This window comes from Nanorana parkeri, unplaced genomic scaffold (assembly GCF_000935625.1).
Source record: "Nanorana parkeri isolate BGI_ZX_2015 unplaced genomic scaffold, ASM93562v1 scaffold591, whole genome shotgun sequence".
Classification (NCBI taxonomy): Eukaryota; Metazoa; Chordata; class Amphibia; order Anura; family Dicroglossidae; genus Nanorana; species Nanorana parkeri.
In genome coordinates, this window is record NW_017306859.1 from 828703 (window position 1) to 853929 (window position 25227).

The window sequence follows — 25227 nt, forward strand, 5'->3', positions numbered from 1 at the left end:
TTGGACCACGGGTTAAGTAACTAGCGGTACATCCAGGTCCCACCCATGCAAGTCTGAGAAGGTTCAAAACAAGAATGAGTGCTTTCATGGAAAATTAGGATGTGCGGTCTATCACTTTTTCCACTTAAAGTGTATGTTAAGGCAAAAAAAAAATGTCTGCAGTAAATCTCTGCTATACAGGCACATTTCTCGGTGTTATCCCTTTAGAAAAACAAAAACAAAACTGAAAGTACACAAAAAGACCCGTTTATCCACGAGAAATCCAGTGAGCTCCTAATTTTCTGTTTGCTGCACTGAAATCCCAACCGACATGGTCAGCCCTGCCTGCTGAACTACAGACCTCCTATCCCTGCCCCTCTCCATGTGCATACATTGATTTCTTCCCAGCAAAACAATGTGCTGCCTGCCCACACAGTCCTGTCGGGAGATGTAGTTCTGGGGTGTGCCTATGTCAATAAAAACTTCCCTTCCAGCAGCTGCCTCTGCAGAAATTTTACAAGGCTGCCGTGTATTAAAAGCCGTTTCTCGCAACAGGAACGAAGATGGAAGAAATAATGCTGGGACATGATCTAAAGGGGATGATGGAGTTTTGGCGGGTAAACTTGGGCAATGCCTGGACATACACTTTAAGCTTCCGCGTGAAAGGTTTCAGATACACAGATTAATGTGTAATTTATTTCTTTTTTTTTTTTAATTGGACAAGTGGTATCCCCCCCTCCCCCTTCCTCTCTGGATGAAAAATACACCACCACAAAAAGAGAAAAGAAGAAAAGACACATTCAGCTAAGCTACACAGATCCACACTCTGGCAGTATCAAGAACATTGTGTATTCACCCAAAAACATAGTGAAGTGTATACTGTCCCATGCACCAGCTGTACACGCTGGTCGTGGTTTCAGCTCAAGTCCTCTCATCTCTTATGAAATGGTATGCATAAAGAAAAAACATGGCGGAGGGCGGACTGTGCAGCTCAAATGAGCATTTCTATCCCTGGTTTAAATAAAAAAAACAAAAACCAAATGCTACATTTAAGCAGGGATCGGACTGGTACCTGTAAACATTGGTTATCCTCTGAACTCTCTGCTGTAAAAGGGAACTTACATTAAGAGTCGCCTAGTTAGATTATGAACCTGTGCTGGCTTTATTTCGTTTTTTTTTTTCCATTTTTTTTTTTGGAGATGGAGACCAAAGTTTAATCTACCCAAATTTTAAGAAAAATAGAAGTTAAGCCTAAAAGCTGCTTTCCCAGATCATGATCCGAGTTCCCAACTCTGCCGAACATTATCATTTCCACTTTAAATGGACCGAAAAGAAAAAGAAAAAAAAGTTAAATTCTTGACAAAAATCAAGATACGGTTGTTTACATACAAAGACATCACTGATGTCATAGTGAGAAAAGTTCAAACTTCCAGTGAAAGACTAGGCAAACCCGAAGTTTATGATCAGATTTCGCGGCGGCTGCGTTCCCAAAAAAGAACGTTCGTAGGAGGCTGGAGTCACTCCGACTGCAGGGCTGTATGGTGTAGTGTGTGCGAACTTATAAAACTATTTGTGTCATTCGCAGAAAGACTGCTAAAGTCTGCCATGGATACAGCCATTTTGGCACTGGTAATGTGGTGCGCGTGGTTCTCAAAGTCTACGCTTAGGTTATTTACAGACACGTCGTTGATGAACGGTTCTGGGACGGAGATCCCCATTTTTATCCTTTTTGCCGGCCTCTCGTTTTCTTCGCTGCATAAGCTCACCGAGGTGAGCTCAGGAGGATAAAATCCAGTCTCAAATAAGGTAAAGCAATCGCTTTCGCCGTTGTTGGGCATGGTGAGCAGGTCTTCTGTCCCGATAGGCACGTGGTTCACTGGGCCGCGGGGCAACGGGTCTAGCGGCGGGAAGCCGTCATTTAAACAGTTTATGTCTGGAGAATTGCATACGGTGGTCACGCTGTGAGTCAGTGCTGAAAGAATCAGGGAACAGACAACAATAAATATGGATCTGAATGACTCTTCTCAGGTATGCACTGAAAGTGCTCGCCATTGTGCTATACACAACCGTTTTTACGGAGGACAGAATGTTCATCACAAGGACTACTCACCTGTAAAGTCGCTAGTTATAGAATGCAGAATGTTAAGCTGGGTCTCGGGGATGGACTCCGTCCGATTCTGACAGGTTAAGGCTGATGGACTCTCAGCTCCTCCAAGTGCCTCGGCTTCATCTACCAATCTGTCCATGTAATCCCTACATAGAAGAAACAATGATCGATTAACATGGCAACAAAGAAGAGGAGCCACACTTTGTGGCCAACATCCAGCTGAACTACAGGATTAAAATAGTATTTAGGTTGTAGGTTGCTCCACTGAGAAACGTTTTCTATGTAGCCGTGTGTGTTCACTACTACTCAGAGTCATGATGGACAATGAATGAAGCTGAATACAATACAATCAAACTATGGAGATGGAATTTTATGACCACATTTCCCTTTGTCTCCGGGAGTCATGACTGTGACTGTCAGTTTTGCAATATCATATGGGATGAAGTTCCACAAGAGATGGCGGGTTGAAGTTTGACTATGCCTGGTCTATGGCACTGCTCCTTCCCTGGCCAGCGAGGGAGGGACACTGTTGGAGTAGGTGGGTACTCTCCTAGCTATCCTGTTGCTGCAGAATTGCTAAAATTACATCGAGGGTTCAAAAACTGCAGCAATGTAGAACTTCCCGATAGACCTCATACAAGAGTTAACGTGATTTTAAAAGCTGGTAATCTTCTGAAACCCGCAGCTGGGATAAAACAATCACTGGTGACCCTGCCATGAAGGTTCTTGTTCAGGCACTTCCTGTTATGTGTTGACAATGCTCTGTCCCTGTCTCCCAGTTGTACTCCTTCACTGTCACACGAGCTCCTGAAAAAAACTACAACTGGTTGTTTCAACATTACGCAGTCCTGGCCCACTATTGTCACCATGAGGAAACCTGCCTTAAATGCCATGCAGCCATCTCTGGAGGGCAAACATGTAGATCAGCAGTACCGAGTCTCAACACAGGATGAAGAAAGGTGAAAAGAAGATTACCATAGGATGATACAGGATGCTTTAGTGAACCAAATGTTGCTCAGTTAGAGTTTACATGGAATTTAACAGGTGCAGGTGAAAACAGTATAGAGCTGCAACAGTTAATCGATTTAGTCGATTAAAATCGACGATTGAAAATGCTGGCAACGTTTTCGATTGTCGATTCGTCGGCTATCGATTGATTTGCCTGTTCGGGGCTGTTCCGGGCTCCACATGCGGCCTGAGCCACACGTCACACGCTGCTCCCGCTGCGGCCGCCGTGCCCACGGCACAGGCCGCGTAAGCCACGCCCACCGCACAGGACGCTGAAGCCGCGCACGCCGCTGCTCTACTCCTCAACGCGATCTCCCTAGCTCGTCGCTGGCCCGCCTACAAACGAGGGCCCACCTTCTGAAGCCAGTGGTGGACGGAGCTGCAGTGTGGAACAGGTGTGCGGGGATATAGTGGTGGAATAGGTGTCAGTGTGGAACAGCTGTGTGGAGAGGCAGTGGTGGAATAGGTGTATGGGGGTGCAGTGTGGACCAGGTGTATGGGGGTGCAGTGTGGACCAGGTGTACCCGTGATGGACTACAATCTTAAACACAAACTAGTCGTCAATCACTGGAGCCTTTTTTTTAAATCCGATTAATCGAACGTAATAAATCGGCCAACTAATCGATTATGAAAATAATCGTTAGCTGCAGCCCTAAAACAGTAAAGTCATGTGATTAAAGTGTCATTAAACCCATTAACACTACTTCATATGGGTGATCAGACAATGCAACAAATAAAAGCAGAAAAATACAAATCTACAGCACAGACCAATAGAATTTTCCCAAATGCCCTTTTCTGCACCATATACAGCAGTCACATGACATCTAGAGTATGCTCCCCAACACACTGATATAAGGGGTAGAGGAAGCTTCAGATGTAACTGCCAATGTCACTCTAGCAATATAGTTTCCTGCTGATAGAATGGAGCATGCTGTAGGATCTGCTGCCAAATCCCACTACAGGATGCTGTATGTGTCACGTAGGGGCAGCTTCTATAGGGGAACGGAGGAAAAGAAAGGCTTCCCCTAAGGGAAATGGAGGGGCATGTGCTATGAGAGAGAGAGAGAGAGAGAGAGAGAGAGAGAGAGAGAGAGACAACAGCCAGATCACATTGCTACAGACAATAGGGAAGCCCATAGAAATGGCAGGCCCAACCAAGGATTTACCAACTATGCCAAGTTGATTGATAAAACGCTTCAGCGAAAAGGTAGAAGTAAAATCCACTCACGTTACTCCCGGGTGATGGTGATACCGTTTCTTGCCAAATCTCGTTTGCTGGGCAAAGTTGTCATATCGCTCAGATTTCTTCCAGATGTAATAAAAAGCTACACATTCAGCCACTGTGCGGGATCTCACCTGGGAAGTAAAAGAAATCATGAAACAACTTCATTCAGTCTAATGGTCTCACGGCTCTCCAAAATTCATTACTGTGCCACTGAAGGATTCAGCAATTAAGGTGAAAGCTTTGAGACTTCCCGGCTCTAGACCAAGAACACCCCAATACAATGTGAAACATAGGTACCTTATTTTTCTGTATTAGATGAAAATCCTTCCCATGTATTAGAAGTGCATGTTCAAAATTTCTACATTCCTCCTCAGTCCAAGGCTTGAACTCTTCTGTGAATAAAAAACGGACATTCAGGGAGTTAGTCCTTCCTGTGGGTAATCGAGTAGTTTGACGTATATATCAAGATACAAATAGAAGTCATCCATTAGGCAGGAACATGCCCTCAGCTTCTGGGTGACAAAGATTTGGGGAAGAGCAGGGGGAGGGGCTAAACATTCCCCATGCACTAAAGGCAACGGTCAGTTAATGGAGAACTCCGGGCATAATTATTCTTCACGCTTGCATGGGGCAAGGCCTGGTGTGAATTACTTCTTGTGCAACATCTTGCACTTGCTGCAGAAATAAAAACAAAACCTTTCACACTTCGATGTGACAAAAGCGATGCCGAGTGTCTACATTACAGTTTACAAAGACCAATGAGCTCTTACCATGTAATACTCCTCTACTGCAAAACCTTTCCATTGCCTCCGTGAAATTGTATCGACACTTGAAGAGTTCATGCAGAGCCTGAAAAACGGAAATGCCACAATGAATCCAAATTCAAGCAAATGATTGTGTTATGTTGGGATCAATTCTGTTTCGGAATATAAAAAGTGGTAGACTCCAGTGTATTTAATTGCCAGCTTTACTGCAGTCCCAGAAAAGGACGGTTTCCTGCAATAGGAGTAATTCCCCAATATTTTATATAAAACCAAACAGCAGGTTTGGCAGGTTACCAAACCGGATAAAAACAAAAAACAGTGCAGACCTCCAATTACCATTATCTATGTTCTGAATATCCCAAAGAAACAGTTCAAGTGTTCTCTGGTCAGTGTTCTTTGGTCCTTGTCTGGGGAAGGGGCTGATGTGAGCCCATAAAGAAGATGGTACCACCCACTTTATGGGCGCACAGCAGCTACTACCCTAGAAACGTCAGCATGGAAGTGCGGTTTCACATCGGAAAACAACAGGTGACCATTGACAACTGTTTGAATCTGCCTGCTATGACTGACCATCAGAACATTCACATGAAAGGTAAACTGAATAGAATTAGTTTAGCGCAGTAGCTGGCTTTATTGCCCAGAGTTACTATTTAATATTCAGAAAAACAACAATGATGCAGGAATAAGTCACCTGTTCGTGATCTTTGATTATGATCCCATCTGATAGTCTGTCCACAATCCTCTTGTTATCCATTCTCATGGTTTCCAACAGAAAAGCCTCCACTTTGCACTCCGGAACAACATCTGGACTCCAGATCAACTGATCTAGGTGTTCGTAGTCTGTAATGCATTTTATACATAAAGATTATTTAGGCTTCATCTACACCAGCCTCTGAAGAAAGTTGTACAAAATCAGTTGTTACAATCCAGACCCGTCACAATATATTCCAAAAAGTATTGTGTTTACAAAATGCTGCTTTATGTAAGAGACGTGCAGCCACTTACCAGATAAATCTGCCATGTAATGTCCCTGAAAATGTGGGATTTCTGCCTGATACTGGGACCCGACCATAATTTCCTAAAAGATACAGAAGAATAAAACATCATTTACCATTAATCAATATGGAATTTTATAAAGGACCCCTCCCCCCCTTTCCTACATTTGGTAGAGGTGACACAAATATTTCTGAATAGAAACACAATAAAATGCAGCCCAGCAGATACTCATGTCCACAAGCTCTTGGTCTGGAATCCGGGGTGATGGCAGAGCCCAAGACACTCACCTTCCTTAAATCTTCTGAAGGGTTTCCAATTTCCGGCTCCAAATCCTCGCTTTCTGACTCCTTATCGCCGTCATATGCTGTATTCGCTATACAGAGGGATAAAAACAATGAAGAATAAGACTGTCAAAGTTACTTTTAACCTCCATTATTTAGTAAACACATAAATATATAAAATAAATAATAATAAAATATTAATTTTCAGAATTTGAATTTTTGTAACACCTGTCTGTGCCCTTCAGGGCTATAAGCAACACCCTTTTACTAGTGGTGGCTGCATTAGTTTTGTTTTCAGGTTAAAAGCATTTTCAGCTAGGGCTCCAACCAACCAATCGATAAAGAGAAGAGTTGTCAACTATTCTCATTATCGATTAGTTGGTTGGATCCCCTAGCTCTTTCCTCCACACTGGGAGGGTGCAATAGCCAGCCTGCTATTGGCTATTACAATTTGAAATGGCCAATAGCCAGCTGGCTATTGCACCAGCCCACTACCTGTATTTACATTCAGCTGCCATCTGCGGAATCTTGCCACTGGCAGCCGTCATTCCCGGGCTGAAGATATTCAACCACCATTATAAAAAAAAAAGAAAAAAAAAAAAAAGTGGGAAAAAGTAATTTTTGGTTTTGGTATGACAAATTCTGCTGTGGGAGGAGCGTTGCAGTGCCATTCATTTCAATGGCCCACCAAACGCGCCTCCCACCCAGTGTGATTGTCCGCACTGGAACAGATGGTACTGCAATGTGCGTTCCATTGCAAAAAATTGTGCATGCAGTTTTATTCTGAAGTAAACTTTATGTTTGTAACACTGCATGTGTGCATTTTATTTTATATTTTAAATTAAAGGATAGTATTTTCATCTTTTTAACCGATTAATCGAAAAAATGAATTGGCCAACTAATCGATTATGAAATTATTCATTAGCTGCAGCCCTATATTCAGCAAGTACAAATACTTGTTGATCTAGGCAGAAATGCAGTGCCCTGTGTGAAATCACAAACAATGTTATCTTTCTTGCTGTGTCTGTAAACTACAAAATCCCACCACATGTGATGGAAATTTAGAGGAAGAAGTGTTTTTAGTCCAAATCAGGAGAGCAGCCTAGGGTGACAACCATAGCTCCCTCCAAAGATACAGTGGAGGAGTGAGTGTAGCTACCCAGGATTACTAGGTGACAAAATGTGAAATGCAGTTACCACATCCAACGGGTAATCTTTAGTATTGAAAATGTTCGGTTTTAGTTTTACATACCGTTTAAAAAAACTTACCATTTAGAATAGCCAGTAAAGCAAATAAAATTGTATTTCAAGGGGAGGGGAAATTTACTTATTGGTGTATCCAATAATCAGGGGGATCTAATTTTGGAGGGATGTATTTGCAAAACAAGGGTTAAGGAGCATGAAGTTGTTCTCGTGTCACTGACCCCAGAAAAGCAAGTCTGCGCATTACTTGCTATGAATGTCACCAACACTCTGGTATATATTTGTGGATTTTGTGAATCGCAGTTATGGGTCATTCTATAAGATTACTTATGGCCAACCATATATTTTATACCTCTTCTCAGATTAAGATTGCTGAATGTAGCTAAAACAAAAACATTTTTAGTTGCTTACATCTTAAAGGTCGTGGGAAAAAGTCTGTTGTTTCGTGTGACGTGACAGATGGAGTCAAATCATCAGCCGAGGACTGCGTTTCTTCATCATCACCTGACAAAAGGTCCTTTGCAATTTCCTCCTGAGAAACAAAGATTTAGTGAGGTGCATGAGCACATCAAGCAAACTTGTTGGACATCCCATTCCAAATTCAAGGGCATCATAATAAATATATAGCTGAAGCTAGGGCCTCTACAAGTACTCCCAGCCTCTAAAGAAAGGAGCCCCTCCCTGGAACCAGTCTGTGTGTCTGGCAGACTGGGGGGAGCAGTTCACCTGTGTGGCGAGAAGACAAGCCTGTGTGGCAAGAGTCTAACAATTTGTTAGAGACCACCTGAAGTCAGTAAAACTTGAAACGGTTTGTTTGATGACAGAAAACTGTACTTTATGTTTGAAACCCCCTGCGAGGGAACACCTGTGTGGACTTTTCTTTTGAGTTAATAAAAGTAGGCAAAGAACCCCTTACAAAGACATAAGCGAGTGGAAGTGTCATTAATGCGCTACCGTTTACACAAAGACCTAGTCACCCTAGACCTAATCACCCCAAAAGGGTTATTGTGCAGACCACTCATACTCCTCCTTACCAAACCATGTCTTTTTATGGACCTGGCTTTGTTCAGAGGGGCACATTTGTACTGGAAGAGAAAAACGTCTTCCCCAAACTAAACGCAACAGATTGAAGTGCACAATTGTGTAAAAGGTCTATGTATGCTGTAGCATTAACTGTACCCTTCACTGGAAGGAGCACCTGAACTTCAACAAGGTGGATGGGTGTACTCATACTTTTGCCTAAACAGTGTACTTTATGGATTTGCTCCACAGATGGGGGAAAGGTTGAAGCAGATGAAAGGTCAGTCTACCCAAAACTTTTTTCTGAATGGGATCTTAAAACTCTTTAGGGACACCAGAAGCAAGTCTACCTATACAAGATATCAGCCCCGGGTCTAATGGGAGGAAGAAAAATCTCTCACACAAATGCCATCCTATGGGAGTGAATCCAGAAAGCCCAATCTCAGCACTGAAGTCTACAAGAAATAACACAACTCTGTATGATTTTACCCACTGATATCCAATGAATACAAACATGGGCTTTAAGATGATTGGACCTGTAAAAGAACTAGGACCCCCTAGAAATGTTTTGCTCTCCAGTGCCTAGTAATTTGGTTGCAAAAAGATTTGACCAAGAGGCCTGAAGCAGGTACAGTTTGTTGCTACTTACCTTATCTAGCGTCATGTCTGGGAGCTCATCAGCCAACTCGCTGGGAGAACTACCCACGCTGGATCCTGCCATAACTGGATCTGCAGGCTCATAGACATAAATGGCTAATAAATCTTCCAAAGGCATGTTTCCTTCCTGCAAAAACACAGATTGAATATTAAAGTTCACTAAAGTGAACACATTTAATACAAAAATTCTTTTTTTTAAAGATTCTGTAAGACTGACCCCACAGCAGAAAAATTAATAAAAAAGTGAATGATCAACAAAAAGGACAGTTTTAATTGAGTGCCAAGTCTGCCATCTACCATGTGTCTAGATTAGAACAGCAATTATGAATAAAACCGTACTGCAGAACTTTGTATCTTTCCTTTTGGAAGGGCGGTGACCATCCGTACTCCTGTGGTCAGCTAATGATTGTAAGAGCACTCACATAATACAACTTTCATAATGCCATGACACAAAAACAATGCATCACTAAAGAGACATCACACTTTTGAAAAGATTATTATTAGAGGGTGCTTCAGCATGTGCTAGCAAATGTAACTTCAGAAAGTCCATTCCCTAGCATAGTCCTCTCCTCTTCAGGGAGGGTCAATTTCTCTCTGTGCCGACCCATCTCCTCCATCCCTACCCACATCAACTTATGTATCTGCCAAGGGAAGAGTAAAGGGAAAAACTATAGTGTCACTTGAGGGACAGCTCTGAGCCTGCTGATATCAAATCCCAGATGGGGGTCACCCAGCAACAGCCTTGTGGCTTTTGGATGCTTATACACTAAAGGCCATTACAGGGAAGTAACATGCATGAAATACATTAAACACACACATAATGAGAAGATTGTTGCTGGAATGAATGGTCTCTCAACCCTTTATATACGTTTTCATGCAAAAATGAAAAATCTCAAACAGTTTTTGGGTTAATATAAACGGACAGCCATGGTTTAGTGATTGAAGCTCATTTATACTCTATTTGTAGAGCTTCGTCTAGGCAAAGGCATACGCCCAGTGCCATCAGCCATCAGCAAAGCAGATGATTCACTGGCTGAGAACACATATCACTGTAGTCCATCGAGAAAACCGAGTTGCATAGACGACAGCCAATAGTGTAAAGGTTCATTCTGGGTCAACTTTTCTTCCATCAGAAAGCAACATTTGTGTGCTGCTTCCGCCACCAAGTTTCTTAGAGTTTAGGTTATAAATAATGTGGGGAAGGGTTAGAACACGTCAGGCTTTTACTGCAGTCTAGTTCTCTACTAGGGCTGCAACTAACGATTTTCATAATCAATTAGTTGGCCGATTATTTTTTGATTAAATTGGATTTTTAAAAAAAAAAAAAAAATTTTTCCAATTACATTTTTAATTTAAAGGAGAACTATGAGGTGAGTGCTTTTCACTCATCCTCATAGGTTCTAGCCACCCTGTGACAATGAGACTGTCACAGGTCGGCTCAGTAGATCGGGAGGTGAGCGAACACGTACCGGCGCTCGCTCACTTCTCGATCCTGTCACGGCTCTCTGCCGTGACAGGGGAGGGACTGGATTCCCCCCAGCTCCGATCCGCTAGTGCTGACTGTCGGAACGGACGGGGCGGGTACAGCTGGCTCTGCCTCTAGATAGGCAGAGCCAGCTGTCACTCACGCAGCTGGGCGGATCCAGACATAATTGTCGGGATCCGCTTCAGCTGCGGCGTCTCAGTACACCGCGTTCAGCTCTCGCCCAGCTGAGCACAGGAGAGGATATTGCTAGGACATGCTGCACGCAAAGTTCCATTCACTGCCGCCTTCCTTTGCTGCGCACGGCTCCATGTGCAGTGTGTCACGGGCGTCACAGACCTTAGGTGTGTTCTGGCACGGTTAGTGGCCGGAATGCCCTGGATCTCCTGGTGGAAGCCTCCTTGTGTTCTGGGGCGGGAGGGTGCGTGCAGGTGCCATTCAAGTCAATGGCACCACAGAGACACACCTGCAGTGACTGCCCGCACCAGAACGTATGGCACAGCAATGCCCGCATTCCTGTCCGGAGCGATTGCAAAAAAATAGTGAATGGCCCCGCCACGCTCCCTCCCACCCCAGAATGCAGGGAGGCATGTAGCTGGCTTCCCAGGCCAATCAGGAAGCCGGGCGCCATGTAATGACTAGCCACCTGTCTCCTTGATTGGTCGGGAAGTTGGCCAATCAGAAAGACAGGCGGAGAGTCATTACCTGACCCCCTGCTTCCTGATTGGCCAGAAAGCCGGCTCCATGCTTCCTAGTCACCTGGCCCGGGCTAAGTGGGAAGCGAGTCATTACATGCCACCCGGCTTCCTTAATAAAAAAGATGAGTACTCATAACCGAAAAAATGGTATCAGTGCATCCCTAGTACACACTACTTACATTGTTGTACATCTTCATTTAGCCCGTCCACAGTCCACTATGAACAGCTCGGGGGGGAGGAGGCCGAGACATGCGGGAGGCCACGGTCACCGGGACGGCCCTATTCATCCCCTCAGTCCACTATGAAAATCCAGGGGAGGAGGAGGCCATGGGTCCTAATAGTCAGTCAGTGTTCACAAGCATGCGAGTGAGGCGGGGAGGGTGCAAGTAGCCCAACTAAATCGATAATGAAAATCGTTGATAACGATTTTCATTATTGATTATCGACTTTATCGATTAGTTGTTTCAGCCCTATTCTCTATTCATCATATTTCCCATATGTGATACAATTATATACGGTTTGGAAAAGATCACTGTCCCTGGATTCTGGATAGATGCATCAAGGCACACTGATCTGGCACAGTGATCTATTCCAAACCATACGTAATGGTATCACATACGATTACATGCGGACTGCCGCTTACAGATGCAGCTGCTGTCACCTGGTCATTAACTTGAACAGGTACAGCGACCGCAGCTAAATGGAACATCGTGTGAATGAAGCCCAATAGTCCTGCATTGCACATGGTGATGCCGAGGGACCAGCCACAGCCTTGATCGTCGAGGAGGAGGGCGCAGGAGCAAGGAATACAGCAAGTACTTTTTCCTCTACCCCTTGGACTCGAGTGTTTAACTCCTGCAGTGCTGCTAACCTAAAGAATTTCTATTAAGGTCTATGCTCCAGTTGACAAGACAGTACTTCCTATCCTGGAGGCACACAGGAAATTAAGACAAATCATCTCAGTGGAGCAATGAAAAAAATAGAAAAAAAAATTAAAAAACCCCCATCGTTGAAAAATTTGGCTTTATAATTGGTAGTCAACGTAGAGTTATAAGCCTAATCCACGTAAAAATAAAAATAAAGCAAATAGAAACCTTTTCTAAATCTTCAATTTCAGAGGTAAAGTTTTTTCCGTCTTCCTTCATTTCTTCTTCTTCAAGAGTTCTCTCATCATCATAATCATGTACCAACATTTCAGCTGTAGGGTCAAAGTCATGATCCTCTGATGACAGAGAGCCAACTACAAAAGACAGGAAAGAAACACACCGCTTAATGTCAGAAAATGCTGAATGGGATTAGTTAGAAGGATTCATGCAAATATACAGCAAGGTTTTTTTCCTAAAATGTGGTAAATGTCTTATTATTGGCTAGCAGGGATTACAAGTCCAGGTAACGAAACTGATGTAACTAGACAACCTTCAATGACAATTTCCAAATAGCAATACAAGATGAAATCATTTTCAGCATTGTACCATCATGTAAGATAATAGCTTATTATTGTATTTAAATCATCAGCTACCCAAAATTCTGCAAGCTGTAGCTTGGCCTGCAGATTCATATTTCGGCACAGCCGGGAACTGGTCATAAAAAGACATGCCATCACCTTTACCGTCTATTAGGGCAGCAGAGCTGCAAAACGTGACAATAGGAGGAAATACTTTGTTTTTTTGTCAAAAAATAAATTCACTCATAAGAAGAAGTGTCAAATGCTGGCATTTTCTGGAAGCGGTGATAAGAAATAAATGAACCAATATAGAATATAGTGTAATATTAAACCTGTCCCAAAGGTCTGAGGAGCAGAACTTGAGATTATGGGCATACACACACAGATGTAGTTGAAGAGTCTTCTAACCAATCCCCGAGAATTCCCAGGAATGGCGCTCTGTATTTGTTGACTCCAGGCTCCCCTCAGGCACATAAATCATAAAACACAGCAATGACAAGCACTGTCCGTGGTATATGCACTACATCCAGGCATTACAGTGACGGTTTGCTTTGAGTGGAGAAATCCTTTCAATATTTGCTTTTTCCAAAACCTTGTAATAAAATAAATTAAAATAATTTGTGGGTATTGTATTATATACCAATTCCAAACAGACCATCAAAGACGAAAACCATGGAGTGCACATATAGAACAATTATGTTCAATACAATTTTGGTTTAACGGTCACCTATTCAACAGGAGCTCGATAATATTGTTGTCTTTACTAAAGCCACAGAAACGGGCCCCGCTTATATTTTAAAGGATAAATGCACTTTAACCTATTGCCGTCCGCCTGTTGTGAAAAAACGGCCGAGCGGCAAAGTCCCATGTGCGTGTTGCCATAATTAGACGGCTTTTTTTTTTCTGCTGGCGCGCGCACGGGCAGAAAAAACCCGCCCGTTCTTTACAGCCGTTACCTGCCGTTTGACATACAACCAATCGGTGGCTCTATAGCCACCGATCGCTTGTTTGTTGTGTTTTGCTGGCCCCCCCTACGCCCCCTTGAGTGCCGCCGCCTGGAGTGCCACCCCCTCCCGACCCCTCACCTTCCTCCTTGCTGATCTCCCTCCGTAGTGTGAATGCGGAAGTGATGTGTAACACATCACTTCCGCATTCACCTGTCAGTCATCTGGCTGCTATAGCCAGAGAGGAGAAGAAGCTGATGAAGTAGATCTCTGCTTCATCAGCTTCTTTGGGGGTCCCCGGTGACATAAGGGGTCTTAGAGATAGCAATAAGTGTAAATCAAAATTTAAAAAAATAAGTTACATATAAAAAGTTTTAAAAAAACCTCAAAATGTTTAAGTCCCCCATGTTTACGCACATATAAACGTAAATACACATTCGATGCACCGTGAACGTCGGAGTGAGAGCAATCATTTTAGTTCCATCACTGATAACACTAAAAACTGATGAGCGGAAAATTCTTTTAAATCGTCGCCTATGGCCAATTTTGGGTATTTTTGAGATTTCGCACGCACATGCAATTTTAAGGCTTGACATGTTTGGTGTCTTTTTACCCGACGTGACCCCGTCTTTTATATTTTACCAAAAAATTGGGTAATATTAAAAAGGTTTTATAATTTAAAATAGGGGACACAGTTTTTTTTTTTTAAATTTCAGTAATTTCTCCTTAATATTGTAAAAAATAAAAGCCCCAGTGGTGATTAAATACCACCAAAAGAAAGCTCAGTCTGTCCCTAAAAAAATGGTATAAAATTAATTTCAGTACAGCGTTGCATGACGGAATAAATGTCAAAGTACCGCAGCACTGAATACTGAAAAATGGCCTGGACAGGAAGGGGCTATAACACCGCGGACTTCAAGTGGTTAAGACAAGATCCTGTGTGCCCCTTTGCACTGATTTAAAGTAACCCACCCTCCCCCTCCGCAGATGCACACTTACCTAGATCAACGGCCATGATCTTCCTTGTTTGTTTGATTACATGCGGTGCTGCAAATCTCTCCCCTGGCTGGGCCTGCACAATACAGTTCATCTCAGGCCTTGGGAAACAGCCCCATAGAAGTCTATGGGGCCATAATGCACAGGCGTGACCAGGACAGCAACACCGCATGTAAACAAACACTGCAGGGCACGGCCATCTGATCCAGACGATTGCACTTATCCTTTAACTTAACAATGCCCTGTGAACCCTATGAAAAGTGACCGAGCCATGGAGGGGCTTAGAAAGCTCCCATTAGCAGAGTCATTTGATTCATTAGACACCACGATTACAAAGGTTTGGCTTTTCCACTATGTGAACAAGAGTCTGCATATAAAGAGATCATTCTTACATTTAAACAAGCACAAAAGATTTACTTTAAAAAAAAACACAAAAATAAAACTGACATTTTCATTTTCTTATAAGCATACAAAAAAGGTAAAATTAGAGTACGGTGCTTAATCAGAGCTGTACATGTCCAAGCCTAAAATCATATTCGATAGTCATACTGGAGGCAGCGGCTTTCTAAATACATTCCAACCTCAGCGGCCACAACAAGTCCGCTTTAAAGTGAACCTGACAGCCACTTTCAAATACTTTGAAAAGCAAAAAAGTATCTTCCAGGTTTCTTCTTATACTCTTGGTTACCAATGGCGTGACTTTTTAAACTTCTGAGCTAAGCCGCACCTCTGATTCCTGGTCTATTGCAGACACCTCCACCAATAACCACTCAGTGGCAGGGTACTGCAAGTGGGTGTGCTCAGCCCAGAAGTCAGGAAAGTTAAACCCTTAGTAAAATGAAATTAAGGTTAGAGTGTTGAGATGTTGCTGGCTAAAGAAGTTACACAATATCATGGCACAACTTTAAAAGCGACACTGAACTCAGGAGTTAAATCTTAAAAATACATTCAAGTACCTTCACTATTAGCAAAAATGTATCTTATTTGTGTCACTCGGCTGTAGATCCTCAAAGCATCTCTGAATTGGTGCCGACATTGTCCTTCCTTCTGGAGGGGGGATACTTTTGTGCCCCATGGTCCCTGTGTGTGTTGTAATGTAGCCATCGCTCCAAACTAAACATGAGATTGTAGTCCATCACGGGAGTGAGCTTGGAGCGGTGACTACTTTACAACACACAGGGACCATGTGGAACAAATGTAGCCACCCTCCAGAAGGACAGTGTCAGAACCAATTCAGAGATGATTTGAGGATCTACAAATACACAAGATACATTTTTGTTTTTGTTAAGGTACTTGAATGTATTTTTAAGATTCATCTTACAGCTTCTATTGAGGGCACTAAAAATAGACTTTGATGGTCACAGATAGGGTTGCACAGATACCAAGTACAGTACTCGGTACGAGTACCGATACTTTTGAGCTCCAAGACTAGACTAGAGAAAAATTCAAAAAGTATGAGGCAGCTGTCATGTGCAAGGAGCACACGGAGCTCCTGGGATTTGTGCATCTCTGTTTTAATGTAGGATTGTTTTTATAAATAGAAATAAAATTGATGCACAGAAACCAGTTTTGCGAGTACGAGTACTGGTACTTGCCGAGTACTTACAAGTACGAGTACTGATACATTTTTGTTTGTCATGTGACAGTTTTTCTAAAACAATACAGACTAATGATTTCAGGACAGTGGTGGAGCGCCAGAGCTAGATCCCAGCTGCAACCGCTGCAACCCTGGTAGTTCTCATGAAAATGCCAAGTATCTGCACTGGTATCGGAAAAGTATCTGTGCATCCCTAGTCACAGCAGTTTGGAATAACTGAGCTCTGGTGGAGATCTCTCACCATTGGAGTCTATTATGAAACATTAAAAGTCAGTATATGATTTAACATGTTAGCTACCACACAACTTAAATAGTTGTCAGCTTTTAACGCTCAGTGATGGACGTGTAAGGACGTGTTCTTGGCTCACTCCTCTGAATGGTCTCCGATCAGAACACATAAATCAGATCTATTCCCAATATTTCCTCGTGAATTCTATGTTCTGCCTGAAGTAGAATGAAGTGATATTGATGTACAGATCAATACACCAGATTCCCTCCATCCATGAATTGCAGTGTCACATGGTCTTTAAGGCTCAGAAACTGCTAAAACTTTTATCCTTACAAGATAGCATACGATTAAGTGACTTTTTACCCATTGGTCCAAAATATTTAAAAATCACCTGGGAAGAGAGTCAATTGAAGCTTGGATTGGTGTCAGCCCCGATGCAAATAACCAAAATAGAAATTCCAATATTATACTAAATCGTGACAGTTACCACTTAAAGCACCAGTCACACTTAAGCACTTGTTCAAAAGAAAATAAATATTGTTCAACAATTTACCTTCACTTTCTCTTTGTCATTCTGATTGAATTATTCATTTTGAAATGCTTCAGCAGTTATCTATTTCAGAGAAAAATTGAAATAAAACAGTATTTTCGAGACTCACATAAAGCTCCTAAGTTCTGATGTGACTAACTTCAACTTTGCTGTCTCATTAACAAATACAATTGTTTTCCATGCACATATTTCCTAACTGCAACTCCTCTACAACAGGCACAGCTTGGTCATGTTTCCCATATCTTGGTCTAAGACTGACCTTCCCCACCTATATGAGTAATAATCTATTGGAACAATATACTGTTATTAACACATTTTAGAGCAAATAAAACTGATGCCATTGCTCAGAGCAAAAAGATTTTCTGGGGAAGAGGTGATAAGAGGTGGGGCAGATGAAGGAAGGACCTCTGATTGCTGAGCGTATCACATCCGCTTCCAAACAGAGACCATTGCGAATAAAACAATTAAATCTTACAAAATACATTCAGGTCACTTAACTATTCACAAAAATAATTTTATTTTTGTATCCCATGGCTGTAGATCCTCCAATCATCTCTGAATTGGTGCTGACACTGTCCTTCCTTCTGGAGACGGGCTACTTTTGTTCCCCATGGTCCCTGTGTGTGTTGTAAAGTAGTTACCACTCCAATGATACAATCTTACTTTAATTTACTAGTTTGTATAGAGATTGTAGTCCATCACAGGAGCGAGCTTGGAGTGGTGACTACTTTATACAACACACACAGGGACCATGGGGAACACAAGTAGCCCCCCTCCAGAAGGCAGGACAGTGTCAGCACCAATCTAGAGATGATTGGAGCATCTACAGCCGAGTGATACACAAATAAGATACATTTTTGTTAATAGTTCAGGTAATTGAATGCATTTTTAAGATTTTAATCCTGCGTTTAAGGTCACTGTAAATTTCCCAAGTGAAAAGATGACGTGGAGCTCCAATTTTGTTAAAGGGAAATAAACATTTTTTCCCCTCTCTTTCATTCATAGGAGCAACTGCTTTGTTGTACCCATTAGCTGAGCTGGTATTTTAGATTATCTGTATGAAGTACCTGTACCATTTCCTGTTCTGGTGATAACTCAAAATTTGTGATTTACTTTTCAGTGAGAACACTCACCAGGAAAAACCTGGAGGGTCAATCTCCCTTAAGTTGGCCATACACTTTACAACCATCGCATGACTTTCGTGGTGCGATGGTTGAAAGGTAATTAAAATCTTGTACGATATCCCCATCTTGGACAGGCAGATCGTACTTGCGATCATCGCAAGCCCGCCCCGCTGAGGGGGAGGGCTTCCGATGATTCAAATGCTGAGCGGGCATTTGTCTTCCGAGCACGCCACTAACCCGCTGAAAATCTTACGCTTTTCAGCAGGTTTTCAAGCGTGCTCGGAAGACAAAAGACGTGCGACCGTACAATAGAAAGTAGTCGCACACCTTCCATACACCTGCCGATTATCGTACGATCGCGGGATCACCCGCGATTATTGTACGATAATCGGCAGGTGTATGGGCACCTTAACAGGGACACAGACAGCAATAAAAACATTACAGAGGTTCCAATTCCTCTCCACTCCATCCAACGGCTAGTAGAAAACTTAAAAGGAGGATGTATATTGTTAAGTATACCAAGTTATAATTTGGTTTATTTTAATACAAATAATTTATTAGCATTTGTATTTTTTATACTCGGCAAAAAAATAAATTTTTAAATGTTGGTAGTTTTTGGGGGGTATTGTATACCTAATATCCGTTAATATTTCTGTAGTCCCAGAAAATTATAGATACCTGTACACTGACTGACAACAGTAATTTTTAAGTTAAATTACAAAACTTGGATGGTGTTTAAAAAGTTTAAGTAAACATGTACTGAGAAAAATATACAGGCAGCCAATTCTGGCCACTCCTGAAAGTGCTGGTTGCATGGATGTCTAAGGTGGCCATACACTTTACAACCATCGCAAGACCTTAGTCCGGCCCGTTCGGCATTTGTCTCCCGAGCACCGTTCAAACCAGCCGAAAATCGTATGATTTTCAGCTGGTTTTCTAGCGTGCTCCTTAGACAAAAGACGTGCGAACGTACAGTAGAAACGGTCGCATGTCTTCGTTCACACTGCTCGATTCTCGTACGATCACGGGATTCCCGCGATTCTCGTACGAGAATCGAGCAGTGTATGGGCGCCTTTACCCAGAACAAGTATAAGGTTCCATCTTTCATTTGACATCATTGGCTGCAAAATTGTTCCAGTGACTCAGAAAATTCAGTAAACAGCTACCATTTTCAGAAAGTCAGCAATGGTGGCCTCCCATCATCCCTACTGCACAAAGTATTTTATGTTCATGTGTTCTCTGCAGAAGCTATGATGTTCTCTTTTCATTTAGAAACTAAGCAACATAAATAATTAGACCGAGGGTACCCAAAATTGTTCCACACAACTGTTGCAACAATTTTTTTTTTCCTTTATTTTACCTCCAGACTGAATAGAATCCACCTAAACTATTCCTTAAATGCAGCATACAATATGAATTAGAACAACATTTTCATTGTTAGATATTTGTATTTAACTTTAAGTATTGTTATAGCATTTTTTTTACTCATTTAAAAACAACAATATTGAATAAATATTAAATTTGTTTTAGCAAGTTTTTTTTGCAGTTTCACTTGTACTATTTTGCCAAGTGGGACTGGTGCTATTAGTTCCAAAGCAATTATTTTTAACAGAAATTAAAAAAAAATGGAAAAATAGAACTCCTGAAGTGAACTCGTTTAGTTAAAATAGAAGGTAAAAGAAGAATGGTGCTGTACGTCGTTCTTTTTTTTTTGTCTATTTTGGAAGTATCCTAGCACTATATTTAGTTATTACTTGTAAGGACCCAGATCTGTACATTTCACTCGCCTTTTCATTTTCTCCAAAATGTTTTTTCACTTTTGCAGCCAAATTTTTACAAAATTGTAAGATACAAATTGTTGGGCCTGCCCATGTTATCCCTTCCACAACCAGCATTTCTCAAATAGAAGCAAGCCGTAACAAGAGCATGATCATAGCACAAGGGGTGGGACCCTCAAAAGCATGTTATAATGATTACAAAATGCTATTTTCTTTCTTGTCCACTGAGGGAGACAGAAGGCTATATACTGTCAGAACGTTCAAAAGCGGTCCCACTAAGTAGAGGACAATCTACCACTAAAAGGATCAACGTTAAAAGAAAAGGAGGACCATCTGCAGCTCAAGAGCTGCAAGAAGGACCGAAGCAGACACTGGATGAGACCAACCCCACCACCTGGTGAGGGGAAGATGGTAACTAGTTTATTAGTTTATGAGGGAATGTTGAACTACGCTGGATATACAGAAAGAATCGCTACCTAACCAGTTAGCAACTTCTTGACAGGAGAGACACCAACCATGTGAAGCTGGTCAACCTGATGAAAGCCAAAAAGGTTGGAATGTGCAACATTAACAAGGAGAGAAATCTCTTATAATATCTAGAAAAGGACAGGACAGAGGAACCTAAGAACGGTGTCCCCAAAAGCAAGACCGGAGCTAGTCTAAATAAAAAAAAAAAAAGTCTCATGTCTAAAATGACTGTCAGACAGAAATTCATCTCATTAAATGAGCCATCAGTGAAGGTCCCCCCAAGCATGGTGTAAGTCCATAACACCTCCAAGAAGAGTAGCTGTGGCTCCCATGATCACCAAGAGAACCTAGATTTAATCCCTTGAAGTCAGCTGACCAATCGGATGATGTACATAGGAAACCCAATGCAAAAGAAAGCAAATAAAAGGAAGATATAATTCCTCACCATAGGAAGGGAGACTGAAACCCGATAGCGTTGATGAACAGCTCAAGATACCCATCACCAAGGATTCACCCCTAGACGAAGCTCTAAGGAGAATACTTTCTGAAAACCCTGCCAATCCTGGAAACTAGAAGAGTCACAAGCCTAGAGCTTCTCCTGACTCCCCAGATCCCACAATCCATCATGACCTGTGGAACAATAGTCAAGAGATCTATCAGAATGTTGAAGACCAATCGCTTTTAGTAGAAACAGAGCAATGAAATTCAAAGAGTTCCTCCTTTTTGAGTCTGCAAAGTAAACAAGAAGGAAGGACCGAGACGCAGGTGTACAGAACTTACAAAGTTAATGGACAATACACTGCTAGTGCAAGAGGAAAACTGGATCAGAAAATAGACATAGCCAAGGAATGCTCCCGTGATGTAGTAGGAACCACCTCTTCTGGGACTCCAGAATTTAGGACAGAAGATTATGTCCTTCTTGAAAGTGGGAATGTAAACATCTTCACTAGACCCCAGAAGACTGAACCGCCAAGTTGAGAAATATTTTTTTCATGGGTAGACCATTTTGTCTGCTACACTTAACCCACCGCTAGGACACTAGCATAAAACTGAGGCAAGTCAATTTGTAGTAGGGGTCATCATGGGCTAGTCAACAATGTTTTAGTTTGCCAGTGTTAATTCTTCCTGTAGGCAGCAGTAAAACCAACAATATATGACTTCTTGTGTCACTCAGCAAATGAGAAAGAAATTATTACATATTCTGGCATATAACCATTAAAATTCAACGGGGGGGGGGTTAGGTCCTATACATTTTAGTCCTAAATGACAGTAAAACTTCTCTCCCTGACCACTGCCTGTTACCATAACAACACAGCAAAGACATACTGTAGAACCTTCTTTATAGTATATATTTTTAAACCAACACTACAGGTGCTCTGCAGACCACTTAGTAGCTTATCCACAATGCATATTATGGGAGGTTATCAATATTAATTTAGGGCTTAGAATATTCTGAGAATGGCTGCCAAGTCTCAATTCTGCTGTCAACATTTAGGTTTTAATGTAACATAAGAAAAGCTAAGGGAACTAAGACAAGCTGGAAAAATAACTGCAGCACTTTAGATACATAAAACACAGTTCTGAACAGAAAAAGGGAAAAGAAAAAAAAAAAAAAAAAAAAGGGATGGAGAATCCAGTAAAAAGTAAACTGTAAGAAAATATCCCTATATATGTTATTAGGGATCAAATAGATAAGAATAATATGGAACACTCAAGGTGTGGGAATTCGGGGTGTGTCTAATGTTCCCACACAACTGTACAAAGGACTAAAAACTATATACAAAAACTAAAAACACAGAAACATGCGACCATTTTTGTCCAGGCTTCAACTGTTCCTTTTTATAAAACTTTTCATATTTATACATTCATTTTTATTATGGATTATAAAAAAAAAAAAGTTATACACTTATTTAGACTTGGGCTGATACACTGAGAGACATTCAACAAAGTTTTACTTCTTACCTTTTCTAAATAAACTCAGGTTTATGGTCAATGATTATCAAGCAGAAGATTCCTAAATTGTATCAAGCAGGGCTGTTCAACTCCAGTCAAGGGCCATAAAAAGGCCAGAATTGTTGGGCAGAAAATAATCTTTTAAATAAGTTTTGCTTATATATCATTGGCACTTAAAGAGAATTTCCAAGAAAAAACAAAAGTTCCCCAACAGCTGGGGCTCGCCCATATAGAAACTCTAAGTAGTATCCCCCCCTTCTACTTAGTTTTGTTTTCAGGGACAAGCAAGTGGACATGTTGAGGCTGCAAGCATCTTTCCGCTGATCTCTGAATGCAGAAGTGATGTTTATTACATCACTTCCACCTCAGCTGTCATTGCTCCGGCTTCTGTAGATGATCTCTGCTTCATCGGCTTCCTTGGGGGGGTCCCAAGGTGACATTAGGGGTTTTGCAGACCCCTGATGTCGCCATTGAGAGGACCTGTCACTCTATATTTGCGATCACATAGGGGGCTTCTTAGTATAGTAAAAAAGAAAAGTGACCCCATCTTTTATATTTTACTAAAGCAATGGGTAATAACAAATGTTTCATAACAAAGTGGGGAAAACAGATTTTTTTTTTTTTTTAAATGTGAGGTACTTTTTTTCTTTGTAAAGTAAAAAATAAAGACCCCAGTGGTGAATATAAATACCACCAAAAGAAAGCTCTATATGTCCCCAAAAAATGGTATAAAATTCATTTCAGTACAGCGCTGTAAGATGGAATAAATGTCAGTCAAAGTACCGCAGCGCTGAATACTGAAAAATGGCCTGGCCAGGAAGAGGGTTCAACAACGCGGACTTCAAGTGGTTGAAGAACAACCTGTACTGAGGGGAAACACATGGGCTAGCATTGCTTACCTCTTACATTGACGCCCATGTTGACCTAAGGAATTAATTTTTTGAGGGGGCTTTAGTTTGCCAAATGTGTTAAACAAGATGTTGAGCATCCTACTGATATGTGCTAGGAAGCTGTGCGAGGTGGGTCAACCTTACTGTTCACACCCAACATTATGTATTCCCAAAAGAGAATGGCATTTGCATTTTTCTAGGACTTCCTCTTTAGTGATACATTTCCTTAAACTGAGCATTGTAGCCTTCAAGGATGGAGTTGGAAAGCACTGAATGTCCTTAACCAAATTTTATAGTAAATTTTTGTGGGTTACCTGGGCATTTTTTTCAACTGAACAGAGCAGAATACTGATGACTACAGGTGAAACTGCATGGGACTAAAAGCAGTCCTTGCAGTAAAAAGCAAGGTCTGCTCAATTTTCTGGGGCCTCTCCCCATTTATAAATCAACTACTGTTAGTAGGTGTAAAATGTACCTGTAAGAAAACAAAAAAAACAAAAAAAGTTAGAATTATACTTGCCTACTTTGCTTACATCTTCTGCATTGCTGGGCGTGAAGTCACCATCCTTCCGTAACGATTCCTGGAAAATGCAGAGCAGGCGATATCTCGAGAGAAGACACTCCGGTCCATTGCAAGAGTACCTTCTTGTGAGATTTTGGCTACTCTGTAATGCCCATGACCTATGCGGAAGGAGTGTGACATCATCCTTGGCTAAGTGCCAAAGGCGGAAAATGGGTATAAATCTGAGGTTTTTCTTTATAGGTACATTCCACTGTTACTGATAGTAGGCGATTTGTCAATGTGAGGGGACCTGGACAGTCCAAGTAGATCCTGCATTTTACTGCAAGGTCTGCTTCAACTATTCAATGCAGGTTAGCCTATAGACCTCAACCATCCCACACTATTTTAGAAAGAAACATTTTATGGTGTGCTACTTTAGAAAACAGCCCATTTACAACAAATGATGAAAGATTTCCCACAATCCAAGAGTCTACTTGGTTCCTGGAATAATAAACATCTAAATTGTTATGCTCTGTAGCATATATTCGCATTTAGTTTAATACAAATTTAAAATATAATTAATGTGCTGTAATTCATCTCAACTAAGTTACACTTTAGTTTATTAGGAGATTATGCAATTTGATGTGGCCAGTATTTAATATATGCAAAAGAAGAAGAAAAAAAAAGAGAAAAGCTTAGCACATCACAATCCAGTGTTCCATTATATGTGTAGTTGGGAACTTCTCTTTAGCAATCTATGCTACATAATCACAAACCCACATGACATAGACATACTTTGAAAATACTGTTTAAAATATCACTCACTGGTACAATAAGGCTCACGTTACAGGATCATTTCCAATTAAAACAAGCTGATGACGTTATCAGAAAAACTTCTATTTCCTCATCCCCATCAATAAGTGAAAAACAAAGTCGGCTGACAGCAGAGGGCTCTATTGTGTTCTCTTCCCTGGCTCAGGCTAACCTCTCAGCAAGCCAGGATGCTGTGATGCTTAAATGTAAGAAACAGGACAAACCTGGACTCGAACTGTCAAACGAAGTCTGTGGAAAGAAGACAAAAGACACAAAAGCAATGAGATTGGCAAGATCCATCCAATCACAGGAAGAAAGAATATTGTCAGAATAGGAATTACATACCAACAACTTTTTCCTCAATTTGACATAATATATATAATTTAACAGTTGTGTGGAGACACCTTGCAGAGGACATTCAAGCCCCTACATTACCAACATTCTAAGACACAACCCACTGCAAAAGGGAAAACAGAGACACATATATCAAGACCCTTAGAAGTGATGTAGTCAGGCCT

At 41.5% G+C, this 25227-nt stretch overlaps 1 protein-coding gene across 2 annotated transcripts; it reads right to left on the reverse strand.

Annotated features, from left to right (window-relative positions):
• Window positions 1-1175: 1175 nt before the first annotated feature.
• On the reverse strand, window positions 1176-24960 carry MIER3 (MIER family member 3). Of its 2 annotated transcripts, XM_018562684.1 has the most exons (13): window positions 24934-24960; window positions 17185-17244; window positions 12516-12661; window positions 9233-9367; window positions 7975-8095; window positions 6367-6452; window positions 6089-6161; window positions 5775-5923; window positions 5090-5168; window positions 4617-4711; window positions 4323-4450; window positions 2090-2232; window positions 1176-1951 (listed from the first exon to the last, which is right to left on the reverse strand). In XM_018562684.1, the coding sequence occupies exons 3-13, from the start codon at window positions 12612-12614 to the stop codon at window positions 1497-1499; spliced, it is 1563 nt and encodes a 520-aa protein (XP_018418186.1). In that variant the 5' UTR covers window positions 12615-12661; window positions 17185-17244; window positions 24934-24960; the 3' UTR covers window positions 1176-1496. The 2 variants fall into 2 exon arrangements, with proteins under 2 accessions (XP_018418186.1, XP_018418187.1); XM_018562685.1 differs by lacking the exons at window positions 17185-17244; window positions 24934-24960 and having other exon boundaries at window positions 12516-12680.
• Between the last annotated feature and the right edge of the window lie 267 nt (window positions 24961-25227).